Source organism: Osmia bicornis, chromosome 6 (assembly GCF_907164935.1).
Source record: "Osmia bicornis bicornis chromosome 6, iOsmBic2.1, whole genome shotgun sequence".
In the NCBI taxonomy this organism is placed as follows: Eukaryota; Metazoa; Arthropoda; class Insecta; order Hymenoptera; family Megachilidae; genus Osmia; species Osmia bicornis.
Window position 1 is genome coordinate 1,798,136 of NC_060221.1, and position 14,621 is coordinate 1,812,756.

The window sequence follows — 14,621 nt, forward strand, 5'->3', positions numbered from 1 at the left end:
GATGTAAATGCTCTAGCTAACACATTGTTTGTGTTCCTGTCAACGCTCCTGGAGTTTGGAGCAGACGATACCTTCTGATTGTCAAAACGTATATAAATACATAAAATGTATCATTAAACTAAAAGCGATCATATGTTTTAGACGAAAATCTCTGAAACTATTATTTATTAGGAATCATTTATAAGCAGATATGTTAGAAAATCTTGCTGCTAAATTATGTTTACTTTTGCCAGAAAAGGCACACTCAGGTAATAAATGTCATTCAACTTTAAATAAATTCAATACCATTAATATAATACAGTATTATGTTGATATTTGTTAGATAAATACAAGTGTATTTTTATGAAATCAAAGTATGATTTGCAGCGGAACAATGGAAATTGTTAGGACAGGAAAAAGATGGATCACTGTTAGTTGGATGGACAGAGGAAACTCTAGAGGAGAGTGTGAGCACATTGTATACTGTTATAGGCCATTATGACCGGATTAATGATAAATTACAAGTATGCTTGATGTCTAAGAATATTTGTCTTTCTTTGTTTTTATGAAATGTATAAAATTAAAATCATAAATAACATGATATAGGTGTTGCACCAATTCTCAGAAGTATTAAATATTGTACAAGCAACAATAAATCAAAGTAGAACTGTTTTTGGGTATGTGATAAAACAAAAAGTTAATTTAGATAAAAGTATAGAATCTGAAGAAGAAAAGGATCAAAGTATATCAACTGAGATCGAAATGTATGAAGCATATGTAGCAGAATTAAAAGGAGAGGAAGTAAAAATCCATAATTTAGATGCAAAAAGGTCTAAGCAAGTGAGAATTCAATTCTTATATAAAGAAAAAGAACATGGCAAATGGGACAAATTCTTGTTATTAATTCACCAAGAATGTAAGAAGTTATTCTTAATACGTTTAAGTTATTCTGAAATATTTTTGTTATTAATTATTATGAATTCAATTGTTTACTTACACAGGTATTCTAATATATACCATATTGTTTGATACATCTACATCAGATTTTCAACCAATACAGGAATTAAAATCTGAATCACTGGTTAAAGAATTTATTTGGGCTCAATGGGATATGATAAATCAGGTTTTGTATCATATACATCATAGACGAATTCCAGTGAGTTTAGATTCAGAGGATGAGGATGGGAAAGAAAATAAATCTGTGAGAACCAATCCAACGCTTAGCGGTCTTCAATTTCATGCCGATCTGCCACATGAAACAGTGGTACGTGACACAGTACATTGTAGTAATAAATTTAATAATTCGAATGTGTTTAAACAGGTTTTTTTGTTTTAGCTGAATATACCACTGAATTTGCCACAGTTATCAACTTCTTCTAATTGTGGAACTTACGAAGATGATGTGATACCTTTAAGGGTGCATGACTGCTCCTTAGATCTCATAGTCATTTCTGATTCCAAAGGAATGGTCTGTGTCTGCCATCACTATTTATATCGTCCAGTAAAGCCACAACAGCATGTACTTAACTCATTGAGTGAATCTAATACAGTACATTTTGCATATTCGGTAACGCTTCTTCATCATAGTTGTGTAATCCATTGTGTGATACCAGGCATACCGTGGTCTCAGGCTAAACTCATACGTCCAACGTTTGCAATATATGAACATGATTATATTATTGTTCTTGTGCAAGGTTTATTTACCCATCTTCTTGAAATTGGAACGAATCATGAACCATGTTGCCATATACTGTGTGGTCCTCTAACTACTCTGCCATCTCATGCTTCTTATTTAGTGCCACTACTTGAATTAGAAAATAATAATAAAGGAAGCAAAAAGAAATATGACATAGCCGCTTTAGAAGGAAATACATCTCTTTCTAATGTCAATATACTAACAATAGACTTACCTACGCTGGATTTAGTACAATTAACAATCTCTCCCGATTTTCTTACTGAAGTATTTCGTAAAGAAACTTCGGTCGAAGTACGCTTGGGAATATTGCATTACTTTCTTTGTCATAAAAACGATTTAGATATTATTTCGGAATTAGTATGCACAATTGCAGAGAAACCTAGATCCTTGGAAATTGTACGATATATGCAAGAAATTCTTATCGGTGGTTCATATGCTTTAGTGCAAAAAAATTTATTAGCAGATGCTATACCTCTACTGGCATTGCTACCTGTTACAACTATGGAAGAATACACAAGTTTTGAAATTAAAGTGAACGATTTAAATATAACATTGAGTCATGAGAAACTTTGGAATACATCAGTAATGTTGCTTTCGCCTCAGCAAAGATTAATTCCTTACCGTAGCGATTTGTGGACCAAATTATGGGATCAACTCAGTAAAAATAATGGAGACAAGGCAAGATTCAAACCAAGCAAAATTGCTGAAAAATTGTTAGTTTCTTTAGCATGTTATCAACCTGAGGCACTATCCAGATCCAGTACTCCAATGTCTCCAAGTGGAGGGTAATACTGTTTTATATAATTAAGAAAATGTATATATGTTTAACAACAATAGTTAACAAATGGAAAGTTGCATGCTTTTAATCAGATGTATGTCCTAATTAAATTACATAATCCTTGTATAAATTAACATGCGCAAATTTTTAACTGACTTTAATGTATATCATTACAGATTAGTTGTAGCTACAGTATCACTTGGAGATTTAACAAGTGGTCGCAACAGTAAATTGCTAGATTCAGGTTTACCGTTTAATGAAATGGAAAGCTGTACTGCCTCAAAACAAGAACATATTGTATCCGTAAATTTGCGAGAATTATCCATGTACTTATTAAAACATGGTACACAGACATCAATAACACATATTCAAGGATCGTGTACTCCGTTACATGTCCATGCTATGGCAACTAGACATGTAGCAGCGCAATTAGAAACTTCACGAGTCCTCTGTCAAATGTTATGCCGAGCTGCCAGCGTGGACCCACGAATTGAACAAGAACGTGGTTTTATTCTCGTGTGAGCTTTTAAGCATTCTAATAAAACTATTAATAAATTCTAATAAAATTTTAACTGTTTTTACTTTCAGTGATCAATTGGATGAAGTACGACGGTGGTTATTGTTTGTATTATTAGAACGGTATAGACGTGCAATAGAAAGCATAGCATTTCCAGCACCGCAAGGATTTACATCATTCTTTACTTATCTTGGATACAGAAGTTTAAAATATCCAATGTTTTTGCAATATGTACAACGATCAGTATTTGAGTTACAAGTTGATGTCAGTAAAATTATTATGGCTGGTACATGTTTCTTTCTTAAATATAAAAATTTGATGCTGTTTCTGTGTTGTATTAATGTCATACTTTTTTTACAGATATCGGTGATACAAAAGAAAACGTTATTCGTAAACTAACTTTACTGTCTTTATTACCAAGATCGCGAGCTAAAAGGCTTCTGAATCAATGGTTGCATCCTGTAAGTTTTATGTTGAGAGCTCGTGAACACGCTGCTAATATTTTGTCTGGTGAAGTGTGTCAAAATCGCGGCAGGACATTGCAGTACAAAAATCATCACAATGGTAAAAATAAATTGTGATAAATCATAGGAACTGTAACTTTAACATGTATAGTATCTTATACATTGTGTGCAGGTTTAGCTGCATTTCCATCTGCAGATCGTTTATCCCCATTAGATACATTCCTTGATCTTCTTACAGCAAAAGGTATGCTAAATTTAATAATACAAATAATTGTGTTACTTGTTATGATCATCCATTCTGTATTTCAGCTAGTTTAACCGAGTTAGATTTTGGTCTACTTATAGAAGCTACAGTAACATCTACAGAAGACTTCTTGTAAGTAAATATATTTTAATTAGTTATTAATTGAAATGGATTACTATTACAGGCATTCTTAGATGTATTTATAATCAAAACAATAGTGCAAATAATCTTTCAAATATACAAAGTGCCATTAATATCTCTCAAGTATTTACTATTTATAAATGTAGCTTTAATCGCATTTTATAAATTTTTATGTATTCCTTTTTTTAAATTTCACATGGTAAATTTGACATTGGAATAGGGTAAATATAATTTATTTGACAACTTCTCTTTAGTCAATGTTACTTGGAGACTGGTTAATATTATAGACTGGACTATCAATATTATAGTTTAATACATGTTTCACAGCAACTATAATCTTCTTTTGTACGTATTAATTGACTAGTTCAGGTTTTTTATTACATTGTTATAATTTTATATTCATATTGTTAACCAATTAATAATCAAAAGATTATGTGATGTTATGTACTTATATTAATTTTGATAAGTTTGTGTTAAATGTATGAATATTATATAACTTAATTAAATTTGAAGTTGTTACAGTGATAAGTTAGAAAAAGAATTATTATCTTTTTGTGTAAATTATACAAATTTTTATGTATACATGTTAATTTGTTAACAAAGTTTTGGTCTCATTAATGATTATTGTTAGTGGTATAATATTCAATACTTTTAATATGTTTTACATAAATATAAATTGTATTGTTAACGTGTAAACATGCTACAGTATTAATCATTTTTGTGTAAAAATAAATATAAATGTTTAAAAAGGAATGTTGGATTTTAATTTTTTCTGTCGTGGGCAGTCAGCGCCATCTATTTAAAAACAGCGGAAACAACTTGCCAAGTTATCGACTAATTTTCCGGCAATAGATAAATCATTAGTTTAAATTTATAAACCAATTATAAAATGTATAAATAAACATTTTTACGCATCTATGATTGATATAGAGTTTAATGATCACAATTCTACATCAAAAATGTGTTTTACTTTATGCTGTGTTGAAACTTTCTTAAAGGCTGATTTACATGAACATTTATGGAACATGCTTTTAATTCATTGGCTAAACATATCAGTTCCAAGGGAAAGCACCAATAATTTTGAATCAACAACGATGGTCTGTACCGTGTGACTTTAGATGGAAAGCAACCATATTCATCCATTAAAATAGTTCCCCTTCTCTCTCCACCTGTAAGTAAGTACTACACATACTAGCAGAATAACATCGTCAGCGGCCAGCCATTGTCGTGAGATGTGAAGATTTTTTCGTTGTGGATTAAGTTTCAAAACTAAGCAGTTATTATATATTGAAGTTACACTGTTGACGCTAAGATGCATACAATTCCGGAGTTAGGTACCAGTGTACCGGCATTTCTTGCCAAACTTTGGAAACTGGTTGAAGATCCTGAAACTGACGACCTTATTTGTTGGTCACCCGTAAGTACTTTTATTTTGTTATTTACTTGTAGTTTCTTAGTTTTCACATAGAATATACTGATAATTCTACTATATCCCTTCAGTAATCGTTGTTGCGACGATAATAACTCATTCGTAATGCTAATGTTGTGCAAGTGAACGAATCAAACGTAAGCTAAACGTTGACCTCCGTAGCATACATTTTTACATACACAACCTATATTTTGCGTGTACTCGACGTTGCTGTAATATATTCCGTGCTTACTTCTATGATCACATGTAATGTATTATCTTAATAAATCATCAGTTTTTCTGTTAGATATGAGAAATTTATTTTGATGGTGAATGATAAGTTTTAAGTTTCTGTGATATCAAATATAATTGTGAAATAATATTTTAATGCATACTCTTGTACTATGTCCTTTACATTTCCCTTATATGTTTGAAAGAATACACATAAATTATTCAAATAAAAGATCCTTATCAATAAAACAATGATGCACATTAAACAATTGTATTAGTATTGCATCAGACAGAATTAAATTTAGGTACTTTCTTATGTTAAGTTTTATTCCTCAAAGTATTATTCTTATATTTCATCAGTTATATTGATTTTGTAAGAATTAAAGTGTAGTTAAATGGTTTTAACATTGTAAAATAATAGTACATATTATGTTTTGAAATTAAATTTTGCTAATTGTACTTTATTTTAACATCCATATATGTCTATAAGATATCTGTATTATGTAATGTAATTATTATATTCAGAGTATTTATTACTTAAGGCAGTCTGTATCATAAACAAAAATGATTATTTTATACATGGTTTATTAATTTTAGAATGGGAGAAGTTTCTTTATTCGAAATCAAGCACAGTTTGCCAGAGAATTATTGCCACATTATTATAAACATAATAATATGGCCAGCTTTGTTCGTCAATTAAATATGTGTAAGTAATAATATATAAAATTTATCATTTATTAAATTAACACAATGTAATTATCTAGTTTGCTAAATATATATACACTTACATGCTTCAGATGGTTTCCACAAAAAGGTTTCTGTTGAACTAGGGGGTTTGAAATGTGATAGAGATGAGATGGAATTTGCACATCAGTTTTTTTGTAAAGGACATCCATATCTTGTAGAACATATTAAAAGAAAAGTAAGTATTTTCATGTATATAAATACATAATTACATTTCAATCTTATTTTATTGTAATTTGTTCAGATTGCATCAAGCAAAGGCCAAGATCCAGCACTTACTCCCATTAAACCAGAACTAATGAATAAAATGCTTAGTGAAGTAAGAAGTATGAGAGGTCGTCAAGAACATTTAGATTCAAGACTAGGGGCTATGAAAAGAGAGAATGAAGCATTATGGAGAGAACTGGCAATGCTTAGACAGAAACATCTGAAACAACAGCAAATTGTTAATAAACTTATACATTTCCTAGTTACTTTAGTGCAACCTTCAAGAAGTGGTGGTCTTTCTGTTAAAAGAAGATATCCCCTAATGATTGATGACTCTAATCGTCAGCGTAACAAGCAAGCGAAAATATCAAAGGTAATAATTGTATATTTCGTAAAAAAAAAATTTTTTTTTAAAATTATAAACAAAAATACATTTTGTTTTTAGTCACAAGCATCACCTGCGGGTCCTGTGATTCACGAGCTCGATGCATCAGAACCTGATTTAGATTCAGAGTATATTGTTGCAGAGTAGGTTATTTTTCAAGTTATAAATTACCGTTTTTATGTTTGTCAGAAATTAATTATGTATAAGTATCTTTTTTTTTTTTATATTTAGAATGTTGGAAGGACATTCAAATCCATCTATTGAAAGCCCAGAACATAACAATACATCAATAATGGATGATAATAATATAGAAACTGTTCATTTAGTTGATAATTCGGTTCAACTACAAGATGATATACAACTGATTAATCCGCAAGAAATAGATGCAAAAAAGAAACGTGGATGTAAGGGTAAAAAGAAGTAAGTTAATGTAAACTATTATGATATAACTTTTATTTCAAATTTACTAATTAAAATAACTGGCGTATATAGCTAGGTCATGTACAATCTTTCCATTTTGGAATGATAAAATGAAGTTTTGCATGATAAACACAAAAAATTTTTAACACCTATTATTTTATGAAGAAATATTTTTGTGTTCTCATTTTGCTTGTCTTTCACTGAGGTTAGATTAATGTTACAAACAGACAAATTATAACATACTTCTTTACACATTCCAATTATTTCCCATGCATGGAATGTAATTAAATAATTAACTTCATGAGATTAAAGTTGAACTCTACATGCTTTAATGAAAGACACAGGGGCATAAATTTGTATGTTTTAAATTGTGTCATATTAAAGTAGTTTCAGCTTCTTCATATTAGTACTAAAAGTAAATTGCACGTACATATACATGATAACATGATTATTTACCTACTCAAAAAAATGTAATTGTTTCATAAACGACTTGTTTTTCATATTTCTTAACATAAATTAGTTCTCAGTGATACTCATATCATTGCAATTTAAATATTACCAGGAGGAAAAACAAGATGCCTGTCAAAATTTTGATCCCATCAACGGAGAATGGAGAGGAACCGAGGTTAACATTTTTCTCTTGTCGTCATTTGGTGTTGGTGTTCATACTTCTTTAAAAATTATTTTATACAGTATCGCAATTTTGCTTAGTTTCATTTTTTGCATGAACATTCAGCAATATTGCGATAATAGTATTCTTTTTTAGATGCATTTTTTCATTTAAATAATTGAACTAAGATACTAAGATGACTTTCTCCTAATCTACCAATCTTTCCAACTATCTGTAGTTGCTTTTGAAATTTTTAGATTAATTATAATTCTGCTGTATTCGGATAGTTCAATGAAGAAAGTTAAAGTTTTAAAGATATTATTTCACTAATTTGTTACTTTCATAAGAGAAGTTTTGTTAATCCTTGGTTAAATTATTCATATTTAATTTGAACATTATCTTCATTTCATTTCAATTAACATTAATATTTTACAATTTATGTTTCACTTATGCCTCTGAGTATATTTGTTGATATATTAATTATTATTATTGTTGATCCGTTTTAATCATAAAATATATCTCAAGGGGACATATGTGCATGAGATATTAATATCTACTATATGAAGTTTATACATATATTTTCATAATATCATAGTTTGGTTACAAGATATGTTTTATAAACATGTGTCAAGATTTATTCCATGCATGATCATGTATTTTCACACGGTGCTTGTAATGAATTTATATTTATTATGTATTTAGTAAGTAGTTTGTATGACCATCAAACTAAATTGACCATTAAAGAGTTGCAATTTGTTTAGGTTTAGAAAGAATTGTCTACAGTGAAAGTATAAAAAGGGAATATGCCTGTGATGAATATCTTTGACAATTAATTTTAATGTTGAAATTAAGTTTTGTCAGAGCAAACTTAGAAGTGACTATCTAATTAATTGACATTTAATTTTATGATTATAAAATAACCATTACTCTTTAACTTTCTTAATTCTTATTCATATGTGTTTTACACATGTACACCATCTTGCTATAATACTATATTTTCTTTTTCAATTATTTGCTTGCTTATAAAAATTTGAATTATTACACATTCCAAATTGACTAATGTTGTAACAATTGTAATTTCACTACATATTTAAAAGCATGTTCTTGTATAGTGCTTTAAATTTATCTATGTATGCTCTTGCAATACTTCCTTCAATGAGAATTGTAGTGAAGAATGTGGTTAAAAACAGATTATGGCACAGCAAATGATCTAACTCAAGATAACGAAGATTGGCAATTGCTTGTCTCACTTTTTTAGGGAAGAAACACATTTACTTGAAATGCCATTAGAAGATTCTCCAGTGACCATTGCTTTATTGGAAAATAAATCAATTTCTAAACCAGTACCTGTGGCAACTGTACGTAGCTCAAAACTTGCAGCTATGGCAGCTAATATGAATAAATCACCTGATGCAGAGCAAGAGCTCGACTTAGAAAATTCTGCAGATATGGAAGATGATGTACAGGAGAATGATTCTGCTTTGGTGAAACTCGAAGATATTTTAATAGTACCAGAGATTATTGATGAGGACGATGGGGGCAACGAAAACGTGGAATATAATGAAAACAACGGCAACACCGAGATTAATGGAAACGAGAATCCCTTGAATCAATTCAATAAAGCAGATGGTAACACTGAACAGAATACTCAAAAAGATTCATATACAAATGATGTTGAGAAAAATATGGAGAAGGAGAAAGTAAACTGCAACGGTGCGGGCACAAGCAATTCAAAAAATTTATCTTTGAGTTGCGTCGTTACCTCTGGCATGTCTGACGCTAGTTACAGGTTAGGATCAATGTAAGTTCAATACAGTCCATGGGTAAAGAATATTCAATGCAGCACATTCTACTAATCTATAGTGGAAATCCTTAATCAGAAGACAGAGGTGGGAATCAACCAATTTCTGTATTTATATTACAATTTGAGAGATATCAAGTAAAATCTGCTTTAACAGATACATATCTTACTAATAATGTGTGACATCTTGTTAATAGATCTCTAAATGGTTGCCTTTGATCTAGGAATTTCACGATATTTCATAGAGCCTAAAGAATAAGGACCCTTTGGTATAATCTTTTTCGTATTTTCCAAATTATCATATTAATTTTATTGTTGATTTAAACACAGCCTTTTACTTCATCTAAAACAAATTCCAGCAATCTGGCACTCAGCTTTGCAATTTTTCTCTATGATCATTGAAGTTGTTAGATTTTTGAAATATGGTATACGAAAGTATCTTTATCTTATACATATTGTAATCTTACCATTATTAGATCTCTTCACCTACATGATTTCTTCAGAAATCTGATTATTGTTCTTCATATTACAACCTCCCCTGGTTTTTTAGGTCAATTTGGTTTGAGTATTATTTAGTATAGAGAATGATTTTTAAAGTTGTTCACTGCAAGAATGTCAATATCTCATTAATAGCATACAATGCTAAATAAACAATCTTAATTTTGCAATTTCTTAAATATACTGACTGCACAAACAGGAATTTTTTAATCAGTTTAAAATTGGCTGTATGCTGAACTACATATCAACAGGCTCGTGTATGTTTACTATTATATGGAAATGAGTATCCAGCTCCCACTTCTGAAGATTTTAGTAATGTATAAATTAACACATCAAACTGTCGTATATCTTTACAAGTAATATTAAAAAAAAAAAATAAACAACACTGAGTACCTTTACAATACAATTAGATATAATAGTAAATCGTATAGATTTTTTTGATTAAAAAAAGATAGGAATGAAATTATAATTAAAATTAATCTGGTTGTGCCATGATATATAAACAAATAGAAAGATTGTACGTTTCAAAATGAATATTGAAAGGATTTTCTACGTTTACTTTGTTTATCTATAAAACATAGATAAGATTGTGTTAATAAGCTAAATTTTTTGTACACATTTATCTACTTTGAATAATTGTCTTTAGGGAAGAAATGGATAATCATCTTGAAACAATGCAAACAGAATTGGAAAACCTTCGTGAAATTCTACGTGCCGAAGGGTATAGTATTGATGCAAATACACTTCTTGGGGTAAGTTGTAGGTAACATGTGTAAAAAGTCTTTTATTATATAAACTGAAATTTACAGTTATTTGGAGCAGATGATCCAATGTCATTTGGTATGCCGGTTAATCCTGAGTTGAATCCACATTCTGAAAAAGAGGAAGATGAACATGTTAATGGTAAAACTTTTAAGTATTCTTCATTTATATTGATTTCTGTTGTTAATGATACTACTTTTTGTCAACTTCCCTTTTTATTTCAATGTTTTAAATATAACCGAAAGGTTGTTTTAAATTGTATATTTTGTTTCCAGTAGCAGAAAATATGAATGGATCAGCAGCTGGTGGAGAACTTATGACATATAATCCTACACCGAATTTATTAGATTTTGACGACGATATCTTTTTGGGTGCTACATCTCCTGTCACCAGCACAGCAGGCGATACAGCTACGACCAGTCTTTATAATTCGGATCCTCTTGATCTGGAGGATAGCAAAACTTCGCTTCTGGATTCCTTAACAAATGATGTAAACACTTCATCGTAAAGTCTCATTCCTATGGTGAGTTCCTACACCCTATGTTAAATTTAATAAGTGGTCCGCTCTTTATTCTTTCTTCCTAAAAGAAAAATTTTACTTGTCGCGAAACAGGAAACGAGCTTTTCATAACATTATTAATATGCACTCTTTTTTTTTATTATTGTTATATTAAGTATTCATTGTTCTCAGATTGCGATAAGAATTTGCCTTTCAAGAAGTTGACGATTACATTATTCCGTCTCTAGATTGTCCTTCTCCAAGGTTCAATCTCATTTCCAAAAAAGAAATAGTCTTAGGATAGATTTTTTTGCAGGTTCAGATCACTGTTGCCTCCAATGCTTTGGTTTCAGTATGTTTTATTCTCGATGGATCATCACGAGCATGCTCTCTATCTCTGTCTCGGTGTAATTTGATGACCAAATAAGCAACGAGCTTGTAATGTACAGACAAATGTACCTATACTGAAGGAGAACGTGGTCTCGATATATGCGATCGATCAAATGATCCCGTCCATTTATGGAAGAAATAATAACTAAATACTACCAGGGCGCATAAAATCCTCTGGATTTGCTGCTATTAAGACTGATCAAATTTAAATCGCTACAGTATTTTTCTATGAATTAACATTGTTGTTTTGATCCGCATTCTATTCACAGTATATATCTAGTACAAATATCGGTAAAATAACCAAATTACATAATAAGGTTATTTATTTATCGATATGTTTTGCAAATTTATAAGTTTGTTCTTTTTATTTTTCGTTTTCTTCCCAACGGAAACTGTTAAAATGCAGATAAAAGAATTGTTAAGAAAACACTTGTTATCTGTAATTTTTGACGATCTCATTTATATATTTACTGGGGTTTGAGTGTTCTTTCATCTACGTAAATAATTTTTTAAAAAGTATATACGAAATTCGTATTTTTTGTATTAAATTCTTCTTAGGAAGAAAAAAATCATGTATATACATATATGGATGTTTGATCCAAATCAGATTTGCATTGAAACGCCTGGTGTTCTTGTAGATCAAGATATTGTACAGAAATAGATATGTTAGAGGTGGTTTTATATCTTTTATGAAAAAAAAAAAAAAGAAATGAAAATCTGTTGTACGCTTGACATTTTTGTCTGAAACGATAAACGATATTCGTATATCTGTAGTCGTCGACTCGTTGTATAAAACATTATTTATTTTTCATTGTAATAACTTATTGTATTACAATGTCACAACATTGTAATAACTTGTACAGCTTACGTTAAACCCTCTACGATTATCATAAATATAAGTATCTTGTCATTTTGATTTTTTATATAAAATTGTGTATTTGTTTGTAGTACACGTCACGTATTTCGTTTTTCTACGTTAGAAAATGTACATTCGAAACAATTTGTTTCATACACAAGTTCTGAACTACTGAAAAGAACTCTCATTTGTTTATTTTATTTTAAAAATTCACTAGAAAAATTATTATCTACGATGAAAATAATTATATTTATACAAAAACATCCAAAATAAATCTGTAAACATTATTTCATTCTTTTTATATTACTGTTCACCTGAATGTACAGTGATTATATGTATAAATAGATATAAGTGTCTTATTTGTTAATTATTTTGTTTGATCTACAAGTTATGATGTAAAATTTAATGTCGATTATCAAAAAGTACGAATATATATATATATATATATGTATATATTTTTAAACGTATTTTGTAAAAATCAAAGTATCAACAGTTGATTTGGTCACTAAAAATTATCATAAGATTGTTACATTTTTTATCGGTGCAATGAATATATCATAATCATATTAAAGAAATCGTTGATGTATTCAAGAAGTACATATTTTTTTATATTTGTTCTAACAATACGAGTTTTCCAGCTAATCGTTACATAGCAATCAAATACTTGAATAAGGAGAGTCACAAATATATTTATAAACATGTATGTAAATATAATTGTTTTTTCATTTTAGCTTTGGAGGAAAGACTGCTGGGTTTATAATTACCTCGTTGGTAATATCTACGTTTTAATTAGCGATATGATGCTATGAACCCTGTGAAAAGTTTAGTACGTGGAAAGGGAAAAATGAGTTGAGATATATCACAGAGGTTTGCTTAAAATTCCTTGAAGAGGAAAGTAACAACATAAAGAACCAAACATGTTATCTAGATTGGAAGAGACATTTATCTTTACATTGATTTGAAAGGTACGCGCTGAATGTGTATTCCGGACTCTTGTTTAAGAGTAGCGTAAATGAAAACGTATATAGTATATATATATATATTGAGAGGAATAATTGACGTTTTCACTACTTTGTATATAATTATGCATGATTGTCGCATCAATTAAGAGAGATATGCTGGATGTTTCGTAAAAATGTCCATTACCTAAAGAATAACAGTTTTTTACATGATGTGTGTAAAGCACAGTATTTATTAAAGTACGAATCAATTACAATGATGCGACGCGTACAAGAAAATACATAAGTATATATGTATATAAATCTATACATACAGAACAGTGTGTTAAGAGAGTAAAAAAGATTTGTTTAATGTTTCATTATATTTTTCATAACTACTTTTTCGCTGTGGTACATGGTTAAATTGGGATTAAAAATGATAGTACAAACTAAGATTTCAGTGTCCTTGTTCAAGGACTATCACTGCCTTTAAGTTGTGTAAAACATTTTTTCCTATAATGGATAATTTCGTATTTTATCTTGTGTATAGTTGTTTCTTGATAATTTAATATAATTGGAAATTGAATTCTTTTAGCGACCTTTACAAATGAAACAAAAAGTTACCTGAATTAGAATAAAAGAATTACATGAATGGGAAAAAAGTTGCACAATTCTAGTTTTTATGATGAATTATTCTATTATTAGTAGTAGAGGGTGTTTAAATTATTTATCTTTAAATTTAAGTATAAGGATGCTTTTGCAAAAAGAAAAATGGATTGACGTCTATTTATTTTTATGTAAAAATAACAATTGTTCCTTTTTTTCAAGTAATTATTCTTTTGCAGTAGATAGATTAATAAATAAAAGATATGATTTATGATCACATATTAAACACTGGAATCTTAGTCTTGGATCCTTAACAAATAAATTGACAATTTGAATTTGTGTATATCAGAAACTAATATAATCAGAATAGTATGTTGTATCTTTATCACATTAAACCGTTATTTTAATTTAGTAATAAGTAGGTTTTTTATATTCATTTGCCAAGAA

At 29.4% G+C, this 14,621-nt stretch overlaps 2 protein-coding genes across 13 annotated transcripts; both read left to right on the forward strand.

Annotated features, from left to right (window-relative positions):
- Window position 1: 1 nt before the first annotated feature.
- Window positions 2-4,520, forward strand: LOC114877339 (protein pigeon). Of its 3 annotated transcripts, XM_029189792.2 has the most exons (10): window positions 3-248; window positions 367-503; window positions 586-895; window positions 981-1,243; window positions 1,316-2,460; window positions 2,630-2,971; window positions 3,042-3,256; window positions 3,331-3,534; window positions 3,607-3,678; window positions 3,744-4,520. In XM_029189792.2, exons 1-10 carry the CDS (start codon window positions 191-193, stop codon window positions 3,812-3,814), a joined length of 2,817 nt encoding a protein of 938 aa, XP_029045625.1. In that variant the 5' UTR covers window positions 3-190; the 3' UTR covers window positions 3,815-4,520. The 3 variants fall into 3 exon arrangements, with proteins under 3 accessions (XP_029045626.1, XP_029045625.1, XP_029045627.1); XM_029189793.2 differs by lacking the exons at window positions 3,607-3,678; window positions 3,744-4,520 and having other exon boundaries at window positions 2-248; window positions 3,042-3,234; window positions 3,331-3,455; XM_029189794.2 differs by lacking the exons at window positions 3,331-3,534; window positions 3,607-3,678; window positions 3,744-4,520 and having other exon boundaries at window positions 2,630-2,969; window positions 3,042-3,130.
- A 467-nt stretch (window positions 4,521-4,987) lies between these two features.
- LOC114877366 (heat shock factor protein-like) lies at window positions 4,988-14,021 on the forward strand. 10 transcript variants are annotated; one of them, XM_029189867.2, is made up of 13 exons: window positions 5,145-5,236; window positions 5,320-5,494; window positions 6,056-6,164; window positions 6,256-6,380; window positions 6,447-6,782; window positions 6,855-6,937; window positions 7,026-7,214; window positions 7,777-7,839; window positions 9,083-9,625; window positions 10,770-10,875; window positions 10,933-11,026; window positions 11,161-11,408; window positions 11,701-12,811. In XM_029189867.2, exons 3-12 carry the CDS (start codon window positions 6,134-6,136, stop codon window positions 11,391-11,393), a joined length of 1,803 nt encoding a protein of 600 aa, XP_029045700.1. In that variant the 5' UTR covers window positions 5,145-5,236; window positions 5,320-5,494; window positions 6,056-6,133; the 3' UTR covers window positions 11,394-11,408; window positions 11,701-12,811. The 10 variants fall into 10 exon arrangements, with proteins under 10 accessions (XP_029045697.1, XP_046142205.1, XP_029045694.1 ...); XM_029189864.2 differs by lacking the exon at window positions 5,320-5,494 and having other exon boundaries at window positions 4,988-5,236; window positions 11,164-11,408; XM_046286249.1 differs by lacking the exon at window positions 5,320-5,494 and having other exon boundaries at window positions 4,988-5,236; window positions 9,083-9,613; window positions 11,164-11,408.
- Window positions 14,022-14,621: the final 600 nt, after the last annotated feature.